The 14,992-nt window shown below is 40.2% G+C and overlaps 1 protein-coding gene across 2 annotated transcripts in view; it reads right to left on the minus strand.

The window, feature by feature from the left end:
* Positions 1-420: 420 nt before the first annotated feature.
* Positions 421-14,992, minus strand: part of PRMT7 (protein arginine methyltransferase 7) — a 79,542-nt gene continuing 64,970 nt past the window's right edge. For both annotated transcript variants that reach the window (XM_077455450.1, XM_077455457.1), the window contains 3 exons: positions 10,457-10,617; positions 8,427-8,523; positions 421-3,410 (listed from right to left, as the gene is read on the minus strand). In XM_077455450.1, coding sequence (XP_077311576.1) covers positions 3,246-3,410; positions 8,427-8,523; positions 10,457-10,617 — 423 coding nt within the window. In that variant the 3' untranslated portion in view covers positions 421-3,245. The remainder of the gene's footprint in view (positions 3,411-8,426; positions 8,524-10,456; positions 10,618-14,992) is intronic.

The following is a 14,992-nucleotide window of genomic DNA, read 5'->3' on the forward strand; positions in this document are numbered from 1 at the left end:
TTGTTCGTAATAAAATTCATTAAAGTGTATTTTTTCCAAAAATTTGCGTAAAGAAAAATAAAATAAAAATTGCTGCACAAATACCGTGAGGCATAAAAATTTGCAAAACCGAACATTTTATTCTATGGGGCCTCTGCTAATATATATATATATTAGTATCTCTCGCAAAAAAAAAGTAAAGTAAATTCTTACATGTGATAAGTGTCAGAATTGGCCCGGTTGGCAAGGGGTTAATGGCGTAGTTATACAGTTTTGACCACGTATGTAACAACTGATGACAGAACTCGTGTTCTGCACAATTCTATCACTTTTTCTGTATTAAATGGCATTTAAAATTAAGTGTGATCTGTTGACAGTTACAATCCAGAGGATTGGTAATTACAATGAATTTGTACATTTTTACTATTAATGAGCATGCTGCACAGCAAAATATATATTTTATTAAATACATTACATAATCTCATAATACATATTGATATGGTCTGTCATTTTAGAATACTGTTTCCTAGTAGGCCATCTTTATTTAAAAAATATCCTGTATTGATAAAATGTATAATGTTTCACCTACATGATCACATTCTTATCCATGAAAGGTGCTAAACCAGTTTTACATAATACATAATTTAGGTTTATTGGTCTGTTTAAAGGAGCAAGTCCATCCAACATTAGATTTCTCCATTTTACAGGTCTTTACTGTTGTCCAGGTCACCAGTTGTATCACCTGAAGGAATTTTGCATAGGAAAATATTGAGCATTCACTTAAAGAGGATCTTCACCCTTTTTTAAACGTTTCTCTCTACTGAATTCCCCTCCTCCCTATAACACAATTTTTTTTTTCAAAGAATTTTTTTTTCTCTGAAGTTCAGGTCCTTAAATAGGGGTTCCGCCTACCCCTTTAAAAATTAAAAGTCAGCAACTACACATACTGCAGCTTCTGACTTAACATTAGGACACTTGCCTGTCCTGGAGTCCAGTGATGTCGGCACCACAGCCGATGTTTACATTGGCTGGTCTGGTGCTGCCGCAGCCATTTCTGGTAAGGGAACCTGGCAGTGTAGCCTTTTCGGCTTAAGGGCCAGGTGCCTACAGCGCATGCGGGAAGCGCGCTGCACTCTCTCACTGGCAGAAGGGGAGGGAGCGATCTGCTGAATTATTTCGCCACGGTCCGGTCACCCGGAAGTAGGGACATGGTACCTGTAAAAAACAGGTACCGTCTCCCCATCCCCCCGCCCTTAAAAGGTGCCAAATGGGGGGGAGGAATCAGATAAGTGTAAATTCCACTTTCCCTTGGGTCTCTCGCTCCTCATTGGCTCAGATACAACAGCAGGAGCTATTGGCTCACATTGCTGTTAATCAGAACCAGTGATGAGGGACTGGAGGGGCAGGACCCAGTTCCGCTCTGTGTGTCTTATGGACACAAAGAGCAGGGATCGGGAGTGAGCATACACAAGTGTCCCCATAGCAAGTGGTTTACTGTGGTGGGAACTCGGCGTTGGGGGTTTCCAGCTGGTGACTCAAGAAGAGGATGGGGGCTGCTCTGTGCAAAACCATTACACAGAGCAGGCAAGTATAACATGTTTGTTATTTTAACCACTTTCTGACCGCCCACCGTAGATATACTGCAGCAGGGCGGCCATTCTGTGCCAGATCACATACCCAGTTTGTGATCTTACACTTGCAGGTCTAGGGTGCATGCCGCAGGCAAGCCGCTCCCCCCGATTAGACGGTAAACAGGCAGAATGGCAATCTACCTATGTAAACAAGGCAGGTGGCCGTTCTCTACCGTCAGTAGGGAAGGTATTGATCCTGTGTTCCTGCAAAGCAGGGACGTGGATCCATTGCCTTCCCATAGTAAAAGCACCTCCCTCACAAAGAGAAAACACAGGCTAGGCACACAGTTAATCCTTTCATCACCCCTGCTGTTAACCTCTTGCTAGCCAGTGTCATTAGTACAGTGACAGTGCATTTTTTTTTTAGCACTGATCACTGTATTAGTTGCACTGATCCCTAAAAAGAAAAGTGTCAGTTACTGTCCAATTTGTCTGCTGCAATAATTGCAGTCCTGCTATAAGCCTCCATTACTAGTAAAATAAATAAATAAAATAACCCATAGTTTGTAGACGCTATAACTTTTGCGCAAACCATTCTATATACGCTTTTTTACCAAAAAAATGTAGCAGAATACACATATTGATGAATACATTTAATTAAAAAAAAAAAAAAAATGTTATTGGATATGTTTTATAGCAGAAAGTAAAAAATATATATATATATATATATTTTTTTTTAAATTGTTGGTCTTTTTTTGTTTATAGCACAATAAAATAAAAATCGCAGAGGTGATCAATGCCACCAAAAGTAAGCTCTATTTGTGGGAATAAAAGGACACAGATTTTATTTGAGTACAGCGTCGCACAACCACACAATTGTCTGTTAAACAAACTCAGTGTCATATCGCAAAAAATGGCCTGGTCATGAAAGGGGGGGGGGTAAAATCTACAGAATTCAACTGCTTAAAACAAAAAAAATGAGCCTTTAGTATTAATTTAATTCTTCCCTAGGTGAGGATGAAGTACCACCTGGACCCTGCGCATGCGCAGGAATGCCACTGGTCACCCCTGGATCTGTTGCGGTGTTTCTGCAAGTGTGCAAAAGCCTGCAAGCTGCCTTCTGGGATTTTTACATCCTCCATCCCAGCAGACAGCTCACGGGATCTTGTACATGCTCGCTCAGAAATGCAGATGGGTCCCGTTTATAAGTAGGGTCCCACAGCGCATCGGCACAGATGTGTTACAGGGATCTGCTAGGCCTGTAGACTTGGCAAAGATCCCTATGGCATGTCTATGCATACACCAGATCTGAATTAAAAATGGCATCACTATACAGCAGCGGCGTAGGGAGAACTTTCCCTACAAGCAAGACAATGCTGGACTCCATAGACTAGTAAGTATGGTTTTTCCTACTTTTATAAAGGGACATGTTTTAGGATTTAACAATTCTATTTTTGATAGTAAGGGTGGAGTTCCTCTTTAAGCAGCTGTTAACAGTAGCTTGGCTGAAGAGCCAGAATTGGCCTCTCACAGTGCCAATGGTGGAAGTAGATATCAGCATTAGTAACCCAGGCAAACAATAAAGACCCATCAGTGGATTGAAATCTATACCATTTCATTCATCATGCTAAAATCTGTTTCAGGAAGAAATGCCCTTTAAGTTACTTTGCACTTTGGAAGTAAAAAAAAAGAGTTCTAAGAGTTGGGGACAAAACTCATTTGAATGTCCCCCAGTTTAGGACTGAAAGTCAACTGATAAGAGACAGAACTATATGTCTGTGTAGAAGACGGTCCCAGCTCCAGGTCAGAATTTAGGAAGAAGATTCCTTGTTTGCTGTGTGGATACCACTGACAGTCACCCTGCGATAAGATAAAAAGAGAATGAAAGAATTATTTGACATAGAAAATATGCAATATCTTGTTGGTTAAACTGTGTATGATCTCCGGATTTTAGGAAAAAACACAAAATTACACTAGTTTAACCCCTTCGTGACCAAGGGCAAAACAAACCTTAACGCCCTAACTCATTTTTTTTTAAAAACTGTTAAAGAATATAACAGGGATGTAGGCAGGATTATACATTAAGCCAGTTAGGGGATATTTCCATAAAAAAACGCTCATACAACTAGTGACAACGCAGCCTTTAACGAAGTCCGATATGGATTACTACACCCAAAAAATATCCCTCCCACATCCCGCCTGAGACTTTAAGACCCCAACCCAGTTTTTCAACTTTAACAAGGACAAATTGAGCTTTCACTTGTTAAGATAGTAATGGATATCTCCTGATTTTGATTTATTATGAAAGGAAAACTGGCCTAAAATAGTAAGAAAAATAAAAAAATTTAAACTTAAAAGTGTTTGCAGAGTGTTTTTTTTTTACCTCCAAGCATTCTATGAATGAAGGTAAAGAACTATCTGTGCAGCAGCCCCCCTAATACATACTTGAGCCCCATCTCGATCCAGCGACTGTCCCTCCTCACTGGCTGTCAATCACAGCCAGTGAGCCAATGAGGAGAGAGCGGGCGGGGCCGAGCCACGGCTCCATGTCTGAATGGACACGCAGAGCCGTGACCCCATTGCAAGCTGTTTGCTCTGAGGGGACTAGGCAGGGGGGAGGTGCCAGGAGAGTTGGTGGGGGATCCAGGAAGAAGAGGATTGGGGCTGCTCTGTGCAAAATCATTACACAGAGCAGGTAAGTATAACATGTTTGTTATTTAAAAAAATAAAAAATTGACTTTAATATCACTTTAAGCCTTATATTGCATGGAAAACCTCTATTAGGACTTACAAAGGCAACCAAGCTTTATTGTATACAATGTTAAAAAGGATAATGGGGTAATAACTACGTACAGTTGTGCTCATAAGTTTACATACCCTGGCAGAATTTGTGATTTCTTGGCCATTTTTCAGAGAATATGAATGATAACACAAAAACTTTTCTTTCACTCACGGTTAGTGTTTGAAATCATTTATCACTGTGTTTACTCTTTATAAATCATAATGACAACAGAAACTAGCCAAATGACCCTGATCAAAAGTTTACATACCCTGGTGATTTTGGCCTGATAACATGCACACAATTTGACACAAAGGGGTTTGAATGGCTATTAAGGGTAACCATCCTCACATGTGATCTGTTTGCTTGTAATTAGTGTGTGTGTTTGTATAAAAGGTCAATACGTTTCTGGACTCCTGACAGACCCTTGCATCTTTCATCCAGTGCGGCACTGACATTTCTGGATTCTGAGTCATGGGGAAAGCAAAAGAATCATCAAAGGATCTGCGTGAAAAGGTAGTTGAACTGTATAAAACAGGAAAGGGGTATAAAAAGATATCCAAGTAATTGAGAATGCCAATCAGCAGTGTTCAAACTCTAATCAAGAAGTGGAAAATGAGGGCTTCTGTTGAAACCAAACCACAGTCAGGTTGACCAACTAAAGTTTCAGCTACAACTGCCAGGAAAATTGTTCATGTGCAAAGAAAAACCCACAAATAACTCTCTGAAAACATGGTGTGGCTGTTTCAAGAAAGAGGGACTTGAAGAAAGATGGGCTGCATGGTTGAGTCGCCAGAAGAAAGCCATTGCTACGCAAATGCCGCAAAGTATCCCCCTTACAATACGCCAAACAGCACAGAGACAGGCCTCAAACCTTCTGGCACAAAGTCATTTGGAGTGATGAGACCAAAATGTAGCTTTTTGGCCACAACCATAAATAATACATTTGGAGAGGAGTCAACAAGGCCTATGATGAATGGTACACTATTCCTACTGTGAAACACGGAGGTGGATTGCTGATGTTTTGGGTATGTGTGAGCTACAAAGGCACAGGAAATTTGGTTAAAATTGATGGCAAAATTCATGCAGTATGTTAACAAAAAATACCGGAGGAACATTTTCATTCATCAGTCAGGAAGCTGCATGGGATGTACTTGGACATTTCAACATGACAATGATCCAAAACACAAGGCCAAGTGGACCTGTCCTTGGCTACAGCAGAATAAAGTGAAGGTTCTGGAGTGGCCATCTCAGTCTCCTGACCTCAATATCATTGAGCCACTCTGGGGAGATCTCAAATATGCAGTTCTTGCAAGACAGCCCAAGAATTTACAGGAACTGGAGGCTTTTTGCCAAGAGGAATGGGCAGCTTTACCATCTGAGAAGATAGAGAGCCTCATCCACAAATACCACAAAAGACTTCAAGCTGTCACTGATGTTAAAGGGGGCAATACACGATATTAAGAACTGGGGTATGTAAACTTTTGATCAGGGTCATTTGGGTAGTTTCTGTTGTGATTATGATTTAAAAAGAGTAAACACAGTTGACTGATAATAAATGGCTTCAGCCAAACTCTAACCATGAGTGAAAGAAAAGTTTGTGTGTTATTCATATTCTCTGAAAAATGGCCAAGAAATCATAAGTGGCTGAACATGTCCATATAAGATTGTAAATAATGAAATGTCTTTTTTAGGGACTATTTTTGGATTTGATTTAATTTAATTTGAAGTGGTTTAAAGCATGTGGAAATTTATGGTAGAAATGTCCAGTATATTTTGTCATATTGGGACTTTGATCATTTTGATTTAGTCAAAGAAATAGAAAGATGTGCTTTAGAGTAACTCGTAGAGAATAATCTTTTTGTTGTGATTGATGAATCAGGCGAGCCGTTGTATATTCCCTTATAAGAATGATTCTCAGTTCTCCATGCACAGTAGCCTTGATTCCCAAAAGTAATGGACTAAACATAAGGACTTAGTTGTGATTGGATTTTTCTTGCCATTGGTGCTACACTTATCCTCTGGGCTCACTGTTATATTGTAAATGATTCAGGTGTGATTTAATAATTCCATACATTACATTATTTTCAGGGTTGTTCTTTAAGGTGGACATTTGGAGTTGGCATTTATGAATAGAACAGTTGGTAAAATATTTTTTGCACAAATATGTAAGTTTCCAAGATGGTTACAAACTCTAGAAGTGGTGGACCCAAACCCCAGAGGAAGAATAAAAAAATGAAATAACATTGAAACACACACATTGCTCAGCCTCTGAAACACTAAAATAAAAAGAAACATTATTTTTTGAATCTTTGTTTCTTCATCTGCAGATCAAAGGGATGAACAAATGTTCCTCTGTTTAACCCCTTATTAACCCTTAATTTTCTCTAATCAGCCTTAATTAACTCCCTATTCTCTTCCAATTATTTTCCTGCTTTTTTTTTTTTGTTCATTTTTATAAACGATAAACAATTAAAACTTTTTTTTGTTTGCTTTGTTTATACATATATATTTACACATTTCACATTGAAAAAGCGCAAAATAAAAAAAAAATCTATTTATTCATTTGTAAATAACTTTTCCATGCTTTGTACCATTGCCGACAGCTGAAGTGAAAACAAAACAGTTGTGGTAGGTATCAGTAATTGGCCTCGGTGAGTACTAAAAAAAAAGTATCAGTACTTGTACTCATTGTAAAAAAAAAAAATGGTATTGGTGCATCCCTACTGATTACCAATGTACGAACATGTTTAGCCACTAATGATTTTAAACAGTTCTTTTTGGAAAAATGTGCTATAGGTGGTTATTACCACATTATGCTTTATTACATTGAATACAATAAAATAAAAAAAAAATTAATTTATTTTTTTACAGAAATGTCCTCTAGAGGAGGAAAATATACAACGTTATCTTCTCCTCCTCTGTATTTTCTCTTCTCCATGAGGATGAACAACACAATGGCAGGCTATAGAGTAAATTGTCACTATGATAGCCAATCAGAGGCTTTCGCAGCAATCATGTAATTGGGATCCGGTTTCCCCAAATACCAATTGTTAGCATAGACCCGGGGCTATCATCGGCAGACCTATGCTGGGAGCGTGCTCCCAGCACAAACACTAAAACACATATGCGTTTAAAGTCCCCTTCCCTGGATTCTGCATATATGTGTTAGTAAGCCCATGAGTGACTTTACCACACCAGACTGGAGTACCCTGAAAATAGGCAAGTACCGTATTTGCCGGCGTATAAGACGACCCCCTATTTTTCAAGTGAAAACATAGGTTTTGGGCAATACTCGTGGTATAAGACTACCCCCCTTCTGAGGCAACACCATTTTAAAAAAAACATTAGAACGATTAAAAAATACAAAGCAAGAATGCTAACTACTCATCCGCCTTGCTGTGTTATGTCATAAAGTAAATCAAACAATAATAGCACAAACAGATCTATTGAATGCCACAACACTGGAAAGTAGAATTTTTCACTAACCAAACCTATACCACTCTTGGGTTATATTCTATGGGAATTGTCTACCAAAATGCATTTAATAACCCCCCCCCTGTCATATGTCCCAGATTTACCTGTCCCTCTTGGGTGCCTGGGACCTCAAAGGCAAACAGCAGGATGTATAGTAGTAGGAGATCAGTGAATGGATTTACCCAGGGAAGTATGGTGAGCGGTGTATTATTTTAATAAATACAACTCCTGCTTGGATTGGCAGAGGCTGTAGCATCGTCAGCCCTTGTCTCTCTCTCTCTCTCTCTTAATAGAATACATCGCTCGCTGGGATTGGCTCAACGGCGTATACTGTTTGTAGCTGGAGTCACATACAGTATTGGCAGACATTTGGGGGCTGACATCCATCGGGCAGCATTGTATACCTGTATACCCGGCGTATAAGACGACCCCCGATTTTTGGGCATTTTTTTTAAGTGTAAAAGGTAGTCTTATACGCCAGCAAATACAGTATATGCATCTTCCTACTACAGGGTAATTAGTATAGGTGTTAGAAGGGGGATTGAAGAAGTTTAAGATTAGTTAGTGATAGCCCAGAATTCTATTTTAAGGGGAACAAATCATGCTCCTCAGTCGCTCACCTTCTCTTCAGACACTTCCAACAGGCCGGTACTGACTGAAATGTCTTCTGTGAGCTGATATTCCATCCAAAGTACAATCCCATGACACCTTCCTGACCTATCAGAGGGAGAAATATTATAAGAGCAGCACCAAAAGGTAAATAGGTCTGTTGAAATTAAGTTTTCAGTAGAAGTAAAGTAATTACCACATTCTACAGCAGAAGAATTGGCAACATTCTCAACTGGGCATATGTAGGATCTGTTGTGTCTACCTTTGATATCATCCTCTTCCCTCTTATTTATGTGGTGGCAGTTCCACTACAGTACCCATCACACGACATCTGAGAAATTGGGTGTTGCATAGCTCGACAGTGCAACTCAATAGATTTACAAAATATAGGCTGAATCAAGAAACTTCCTCAGGGGTTATATCATGACGGCTGCTGTTTAGGGTTTATACATGAATGACATGTCGTACAACCCTTTATTTAGGTCAGCCTGTGTCGGATCTGCCTTCCAGTGAATGTTTGGGAATATAGACGTGTTACTCTCATATAAAAGGGTCTGCTATCCTGAAAAACTAAGATGTACTTATTAAAGACCTGTGACTTGAATCAAACAACAGTTTTGGGGGCACACCCTAAAAATGCAATTACATTCAAGATGGTGCCGCTAGAAGACCGCAAACAGAACAAAATAGATTATAGTGCAAATATACAAAAATGACATTTACATTCTGCAAGGCTATATTCTTAACACCTGAACATATTCCAAAATGTATTACCTCTTATTAGTGTCAACCTGTGTTAAAGAAGGAGTCCTATTAGATAGATAGATAGATAGATAGATAGATAGATAGATAGATAGATAGATAATGGGGTGCTTTGATGCAGTAGTGGGCTTAGCACTATATGGCCATATGGTGTAACCAAATCCCCATATTTTTTAATATGTTCAGGTGTTTTAAATAGCCTTGCAGGATTTAAATGTAATTTTTGTATGTGTTGCGCTGTAATCTATTTTGTTCTGTGACTTGAATCAGTCGTCACCTTTTAGGAGACCACCTCACTGAGATCCCTTTCACACTGGGGCGTTTTTCAGGTGCTTTAGCGTTAAAAAAAAGCGCCTGTAAAGCGCTTGAAAGAAGCTTCAACTGCAATCCCAATGTAAAAGCCGAGTGCTTTCACACTGAGGCACTGCGCTGGCAGGGCGACAAAAAAGTCCTGCAAGCAGCTTCTTTGCAGCGCTTTTGGAGCGGTAACTACAACACTCCTAAAGCGCCCCTTCCCATTGAAATCAATGGGAAGCACCTGTAAAACGCCTGAAAAGCGCTATTGGCAGCAGCATTTTGTGGGTGCTTTTAAACCTTTATTTGGCCACTAGCAGGGGTTAAAAGCGCCCCAATAACGCTCGAAAAATGCGGGTAAAGTGCTGCTAGTTTAAGCGGTGCTTTACAAGCATTTTTCGGGCGCTGACATTGTGAAAGGGTTCTTAAAGCACTTGGGCTTTCACATTGGGACTGCAGATGAGGCTTCTTTCAAGCGCTTTACAGGTACTTTTTTTACGCTGAATAATGCCCCAGTGTGAAAGGGGTCTGAAGTCCTTGTCTCTTCCAAAAAAAAAAAAAAATGTACAGACAAGGAAGGTAAACTGCCTTGATTATACCACAATCCCCGCATTCAGTGTGCAGTTCTACATGAGCATTTACATGGATTTGTGGTGCGCCTGCGATACATATATTTTAGAATTTTTTATGGTATTTTTTTATTACGGAGTTGTAATTATATTTATGTGCATTTGCAATGTGCCCACGTGCATTCTGGTACATTTAGATACCAAAAGATGCATTATTTTGTACTTTTTTTTTTACACAAATGACAGTACTGCAATGGTGTCAACTAAAAAATGTGTTTCACTGCTTCTGGTGTAAACGAGCCTTTAGTGTGCTTTTCTTTGAATATCATGCCAGGTAAGTTGCTAGTGGGCCCCCAAAAACCTTGTACTGGACAAAATAAAGTGTGTGTGTCATTACATTTTAACGACATACTTACCTCACTAAGCTCATAGAACCCTCTGCTTTCACGTCATTAGCTGGGACTGTCTTCGTAAAGTCAAATTGCAAGACCTTTACTGGCTGTGAAAGTGCTCTGCAGGGATATTCCCAGAGAGCATGGGGCTCCGCCTCCTGTGACTCCCGAAAATCAAGGGATTTCTGAAAAAAATATTCAAGACAGTGAAAATGAAAGGGTACATCATACTGAATAACATTAGATTATTATTTTAATATAATTTTTAAGCACAAGACACCAAATCAAAGTCTTCAAAGCTTATCTTTAAATAGGGAAAATGGTAAATTATCAACTTTTTTCTTTGGTTTAGCCATCTGACATTCCAACTTCTCTCAAAGATTAATTTGTAGTGGAGTTCAATGTCACGTAATGAAAATTTACAGGTAGGATTCCATACAAGAGTCCTTGAATTACAGACTGACTACCCTGCTTCTGTAAGATAATGTTTTTCCTCCTTCTATGAGCTCTGATCTTTAGTTCTTTCTATAGATTTTTCTATTGGATTCAAGTCAGGTGATTGGCTGGGTCATTCTAGAAGCTTTATTTTATTTCTTTGAAACCAATTGAGAGTTTCTTTGGTTTTGTGTTTGGGATCATTGTCTTGATGAAATGCCAACCCTCGTTTCATCTCCATCATCCTGGTAGACGGCAGCTGATTTTTATCAAGAATGTCTTGGTACATTTTTCCATTCATCCTTCCTAATATGAAGTTTGCCAGAACTGTATGGTTAAAAACAGCCCCACCCCATGATGTTCCCACCTCCAAACTTCACTGTTGGTATGGGGGGGGGGGGTGTTTTTGGGGTGATGTGCAGTGCCATTTGACCTCCAAACATGGTGTGTATTATGGCATCCAAAGAGTTCCATTTTGGTCCCATCTGACCAGACTATATTCTCCCAGAATTTCACAGGCTTGTCTAAATGTTTTGCAGCAAACATTACACGAGCTTCAACATGCTTTTTCTTCAGCGACAGAGTCTGGCGTTGGGAGCATGCATACAGGCCATGGTGGTTGAATGCATTATTTACTGTTTTCTTTGAAACAATTGTACCTGCTAATTCCAGGTCTTTCTGAAGCTCTCCACAAATGGTCTTAGGCTCTTGGACAACTCTTCTGATAATTCGTGTCAGAAACCTTGCGAGGAGAAACCTGTTCTTTGCTGAAAAATGGTGAAATGATGTTCTTTGTCTCTCTCTTCTCACTGCCGTGAGTGGAAAAGAGTGAAGAACTTGGAGATTATCACTGTTCTCAGGCACAGCGCTGGATCGAGCTCAGGCAAATATTTGGGAAGGGGGGCACAACATTTGAAAGTTTTTTTTTACCTTAAAGCAGAGAATGCATTAAAACGTTAAAAACATTAGCCTTTATTTAGAACCACTTTAACCGCCTGCCGACCAGCCGCTGTCTTTATACAGCAACAGGTTGGCTCTCCTGTGAAAATTGCCGTAGCTGTAAGGCAGCATGAACAGTCGCAGCCGCTGCAGGAGTGTGCCTGCAGGTCGGATGGACTCGAAGTCATCTGGCAACCCGCGATCGCCTAGTACAGAGGCAGAATGGGGATCTGCCAGTGTAAACAAGTAGATCACCATTCTATCGGGATATTTCAGAGATCTACCGTTCCCAGTGATCGGGAACAATGATCTCCCATGTCCCTGCCAGCCCATCCCTCCTGCAGTTAGAACACACCCAGGGAACACACAAACCCTTCATCGCCCCCTACAGTTAACCCCTTCCCTAACAGTGTAATGTTTACATTGATCAGTGCATTTTTATAGCACTGATCAATGTAATAATGTCATTGGTTGGCAAAAAGTGTATTTTGGGGTCAGATTTGTCCGCCGCAATGTTGCAGTCATGCTAAAAATCACAGATCGCCGCCATTACTAGTAAAAACAATAAAAGTCCCTAAATCTATGCCATAGTTTGTAGATGCGAGAACCTTTGCACAAACCAATATATGCCTATTGTGATTTTTTTTTAACCAAAAATATGTAGAAGAATGGCTTAAATTGACAAATACATTTGTTTTTTTATTTGTTTTTTGGATATATATTATAGCAATTTTTTTTTAATTGTCGCTCTTTGTTTATAGAGCAAAAAATGAAAACCGCAGAGGTGATCAAATACCACCAAAAGAAAACTCTATTTGTGGGGAAAAAAGGATGTCAATTTTGTTTGCGTACATCGGCGCATGATCACGTAATTATCAGTGAAAGCGTTGCAGTGCCTTATCGCAAAAAATGGCCTGGTCATTAAGAGGGCAAATCCTTCCGGGACTGAAGTGGTTAAAGAGCCTTACACACATACTGAGAGCAGAATTTCATCATATTTTATACGGCATTACCAGGTTCACATTGAGTTCAGTGGAAATCATTACAAAAGTCACTTCTGTTTAGGACTCTGGCCAGGATAAAAATAAATTATGTACGGTAATTACATCACAGATAGGGTGCAATTGCAAAGACTATAATTTGCTACTCCACTGAAAATGGGGTGGTGTAACAAAAAACAAAAACTCCAATTTAGTCTTCTTGTTTTACATCTGGAGTTTTGAGAGCTTTCCTTTCAGCCCAGAGATAGCAGGAATATGAGTTAAGAAGCCATATCCAGAGAACTATACATGCTCAGCCAACAGGAATATAAACAAAATCAAAGGGGTACAGGACTGGGCACATCTGAAGAACACGATATGAAATTCATCTGTAGCTGAACAACACCCCTACTGATCTGCTATCAATAAACCAGTTTCAGTATCTCAGCAGGCATTTTTTGCACCTTACACAATGATTTTGTGCAGTTTTAAAGGTACCTGCAGACTCATTCATATAATTCAGACCTGTGTATACAGGGCTTCAGTGTAGGTTAAAGAGGAAGTAAACCCCTGTTTGCCTGTGATCCTGACCTTTTGGCGTGTCCCCGACTATTCTTGTCTGCTTGTGGCCCCGACCTTGGCTTTGTCCCTCACCATCCCTATCCTTCTGTTGCCTACTGTGGGTGTGAGCTGGGGGACCCTGGGGGTCGCGACCTGGAGCCAGTTGCAGCCAAGTCCATCCTCACCACCAGAGGCGCTGGTGAACACCTGCTGGCTCTTAGACTCCGCGCCCCAGGGAATCTTACGCTCTAACCCCAGTGGGATCTGTCCCCCGTCTGCAGCAGTCAGCCGTAGGGTCCACAACCTTGCGGTGCACTCCTGATCACCTCGCCTCAAGGTGACCGAGCGTCCATCTTCTTGGTGGGTCTCGCTGCTCCGGCGCTGTGATTCGCTGGAGCAGCGATGACGTCACTCCCGCACATGTGCACGTCGCTGCATATCGCCGCGATCTGTGGCTTACCCAGTGCGCCTGCGAGCTGCTGTCTACGGTGCATGCGCCGCAGACAGCGGTGGCTGTCTTCAGGTAAATATCTCCTAAACCGTTTAGGTTTAGGAGATATTTCTTGGACCTACAGGTAGGCCTTAATCTAGGCTTACCTGTAGGTCAAAGTGGTTTGTAAGGGTTTACAACCACTTTAAGTGCCATTTAAATAGTGTATGTGCAAGTTACTCTTAACGTGTAGCTAAACCAAAATGGAGATAAAAATAGAATGTCATATATCACAGATTACCAATCCTTAGATGCAGTGGCTGCATTAGTTATCTCTTTTTTTTTCACCTGGTGATCCCGCCTGTAACACACTTCCTTTCCAAGTACAATGCTCAATCACTGTACTGTATGTATGGAAAAGCCATAGTTGTCACCAAGCCTGCACTCCAAATACGTCTTCCTCTCTTTAGCTCCATTACATGGGGGATTAGTAGTTTACAGATATTGTACTTTCAGTTCAGCTCAAAGCGATACATTTCTGGCAAGATCAACAGTTATTTTTTTGTACTTTCTAAAAGTGAAAACTAACGTAGCCACAGCATCTAAAGACTGATAAGCCATAATAGATTACATTTTTATTCTTGGGTTTAGATATCTTTTAATGAATACATTGGTTTTCAAACCAAGCTTAGCTTTTTTTTTTTTCAAGGTAACCAAGAATATTTGAAAATATAATCTTTCATCATTTTCCATGTTCCTACTGTATTCTGAGAGCAGTTTCAGAAACATCAGCGATTCCGCCAGTTCAAATTTCCTGTCTACTAGCAGATAAAGACATTTGCAGACAAAGGGCTCTCTGCATATACAGAGGTATATCCAGATAAAGCATCCAAGGTATTCATTTAGATGTGTTTAGTCTCAAAGCTAAGGGAGGGCCTTCTTTTAACATCAGTGGAAAATACTGCAGCCCCTCTCTGTTCTCCCTTTCTCCTTCTGTGCATGCCTCTAGAAAGATCCTTGAAGGCAGGTGCTAAATTGAAATGATAGCAACAGAGCTTTTAATAATGGATTAACCAGGTATGAGCAGCAACATAAGAGTTGCTTTTTCTTTGTCTTCAAAAACCTGCACGCTGTTGACGATTTAACCATAAGAAAAATTGAATGAAAAGGCCCACAATGAATGTTATTAAGGCTCATTCAGATGGGCACTGACAT

This window comes from Lithobates pipiens, unplaced genomic scaffold (assembly GCF_037356315.1).
Source record: "Lithobates pipiens isolate NorthernLeopardFrog02 unplaced genomic scaffold, aLitPip1_a1.2 Scaffold_10, whole genome shotgun sequence".
NCBI classification, from domain to species: domain Eukaryota; kingdom Metazoa; phylum Chordata; class Amphibia; order Anura; family Ranidae; genus Lithobates; species Lithobates pipiens.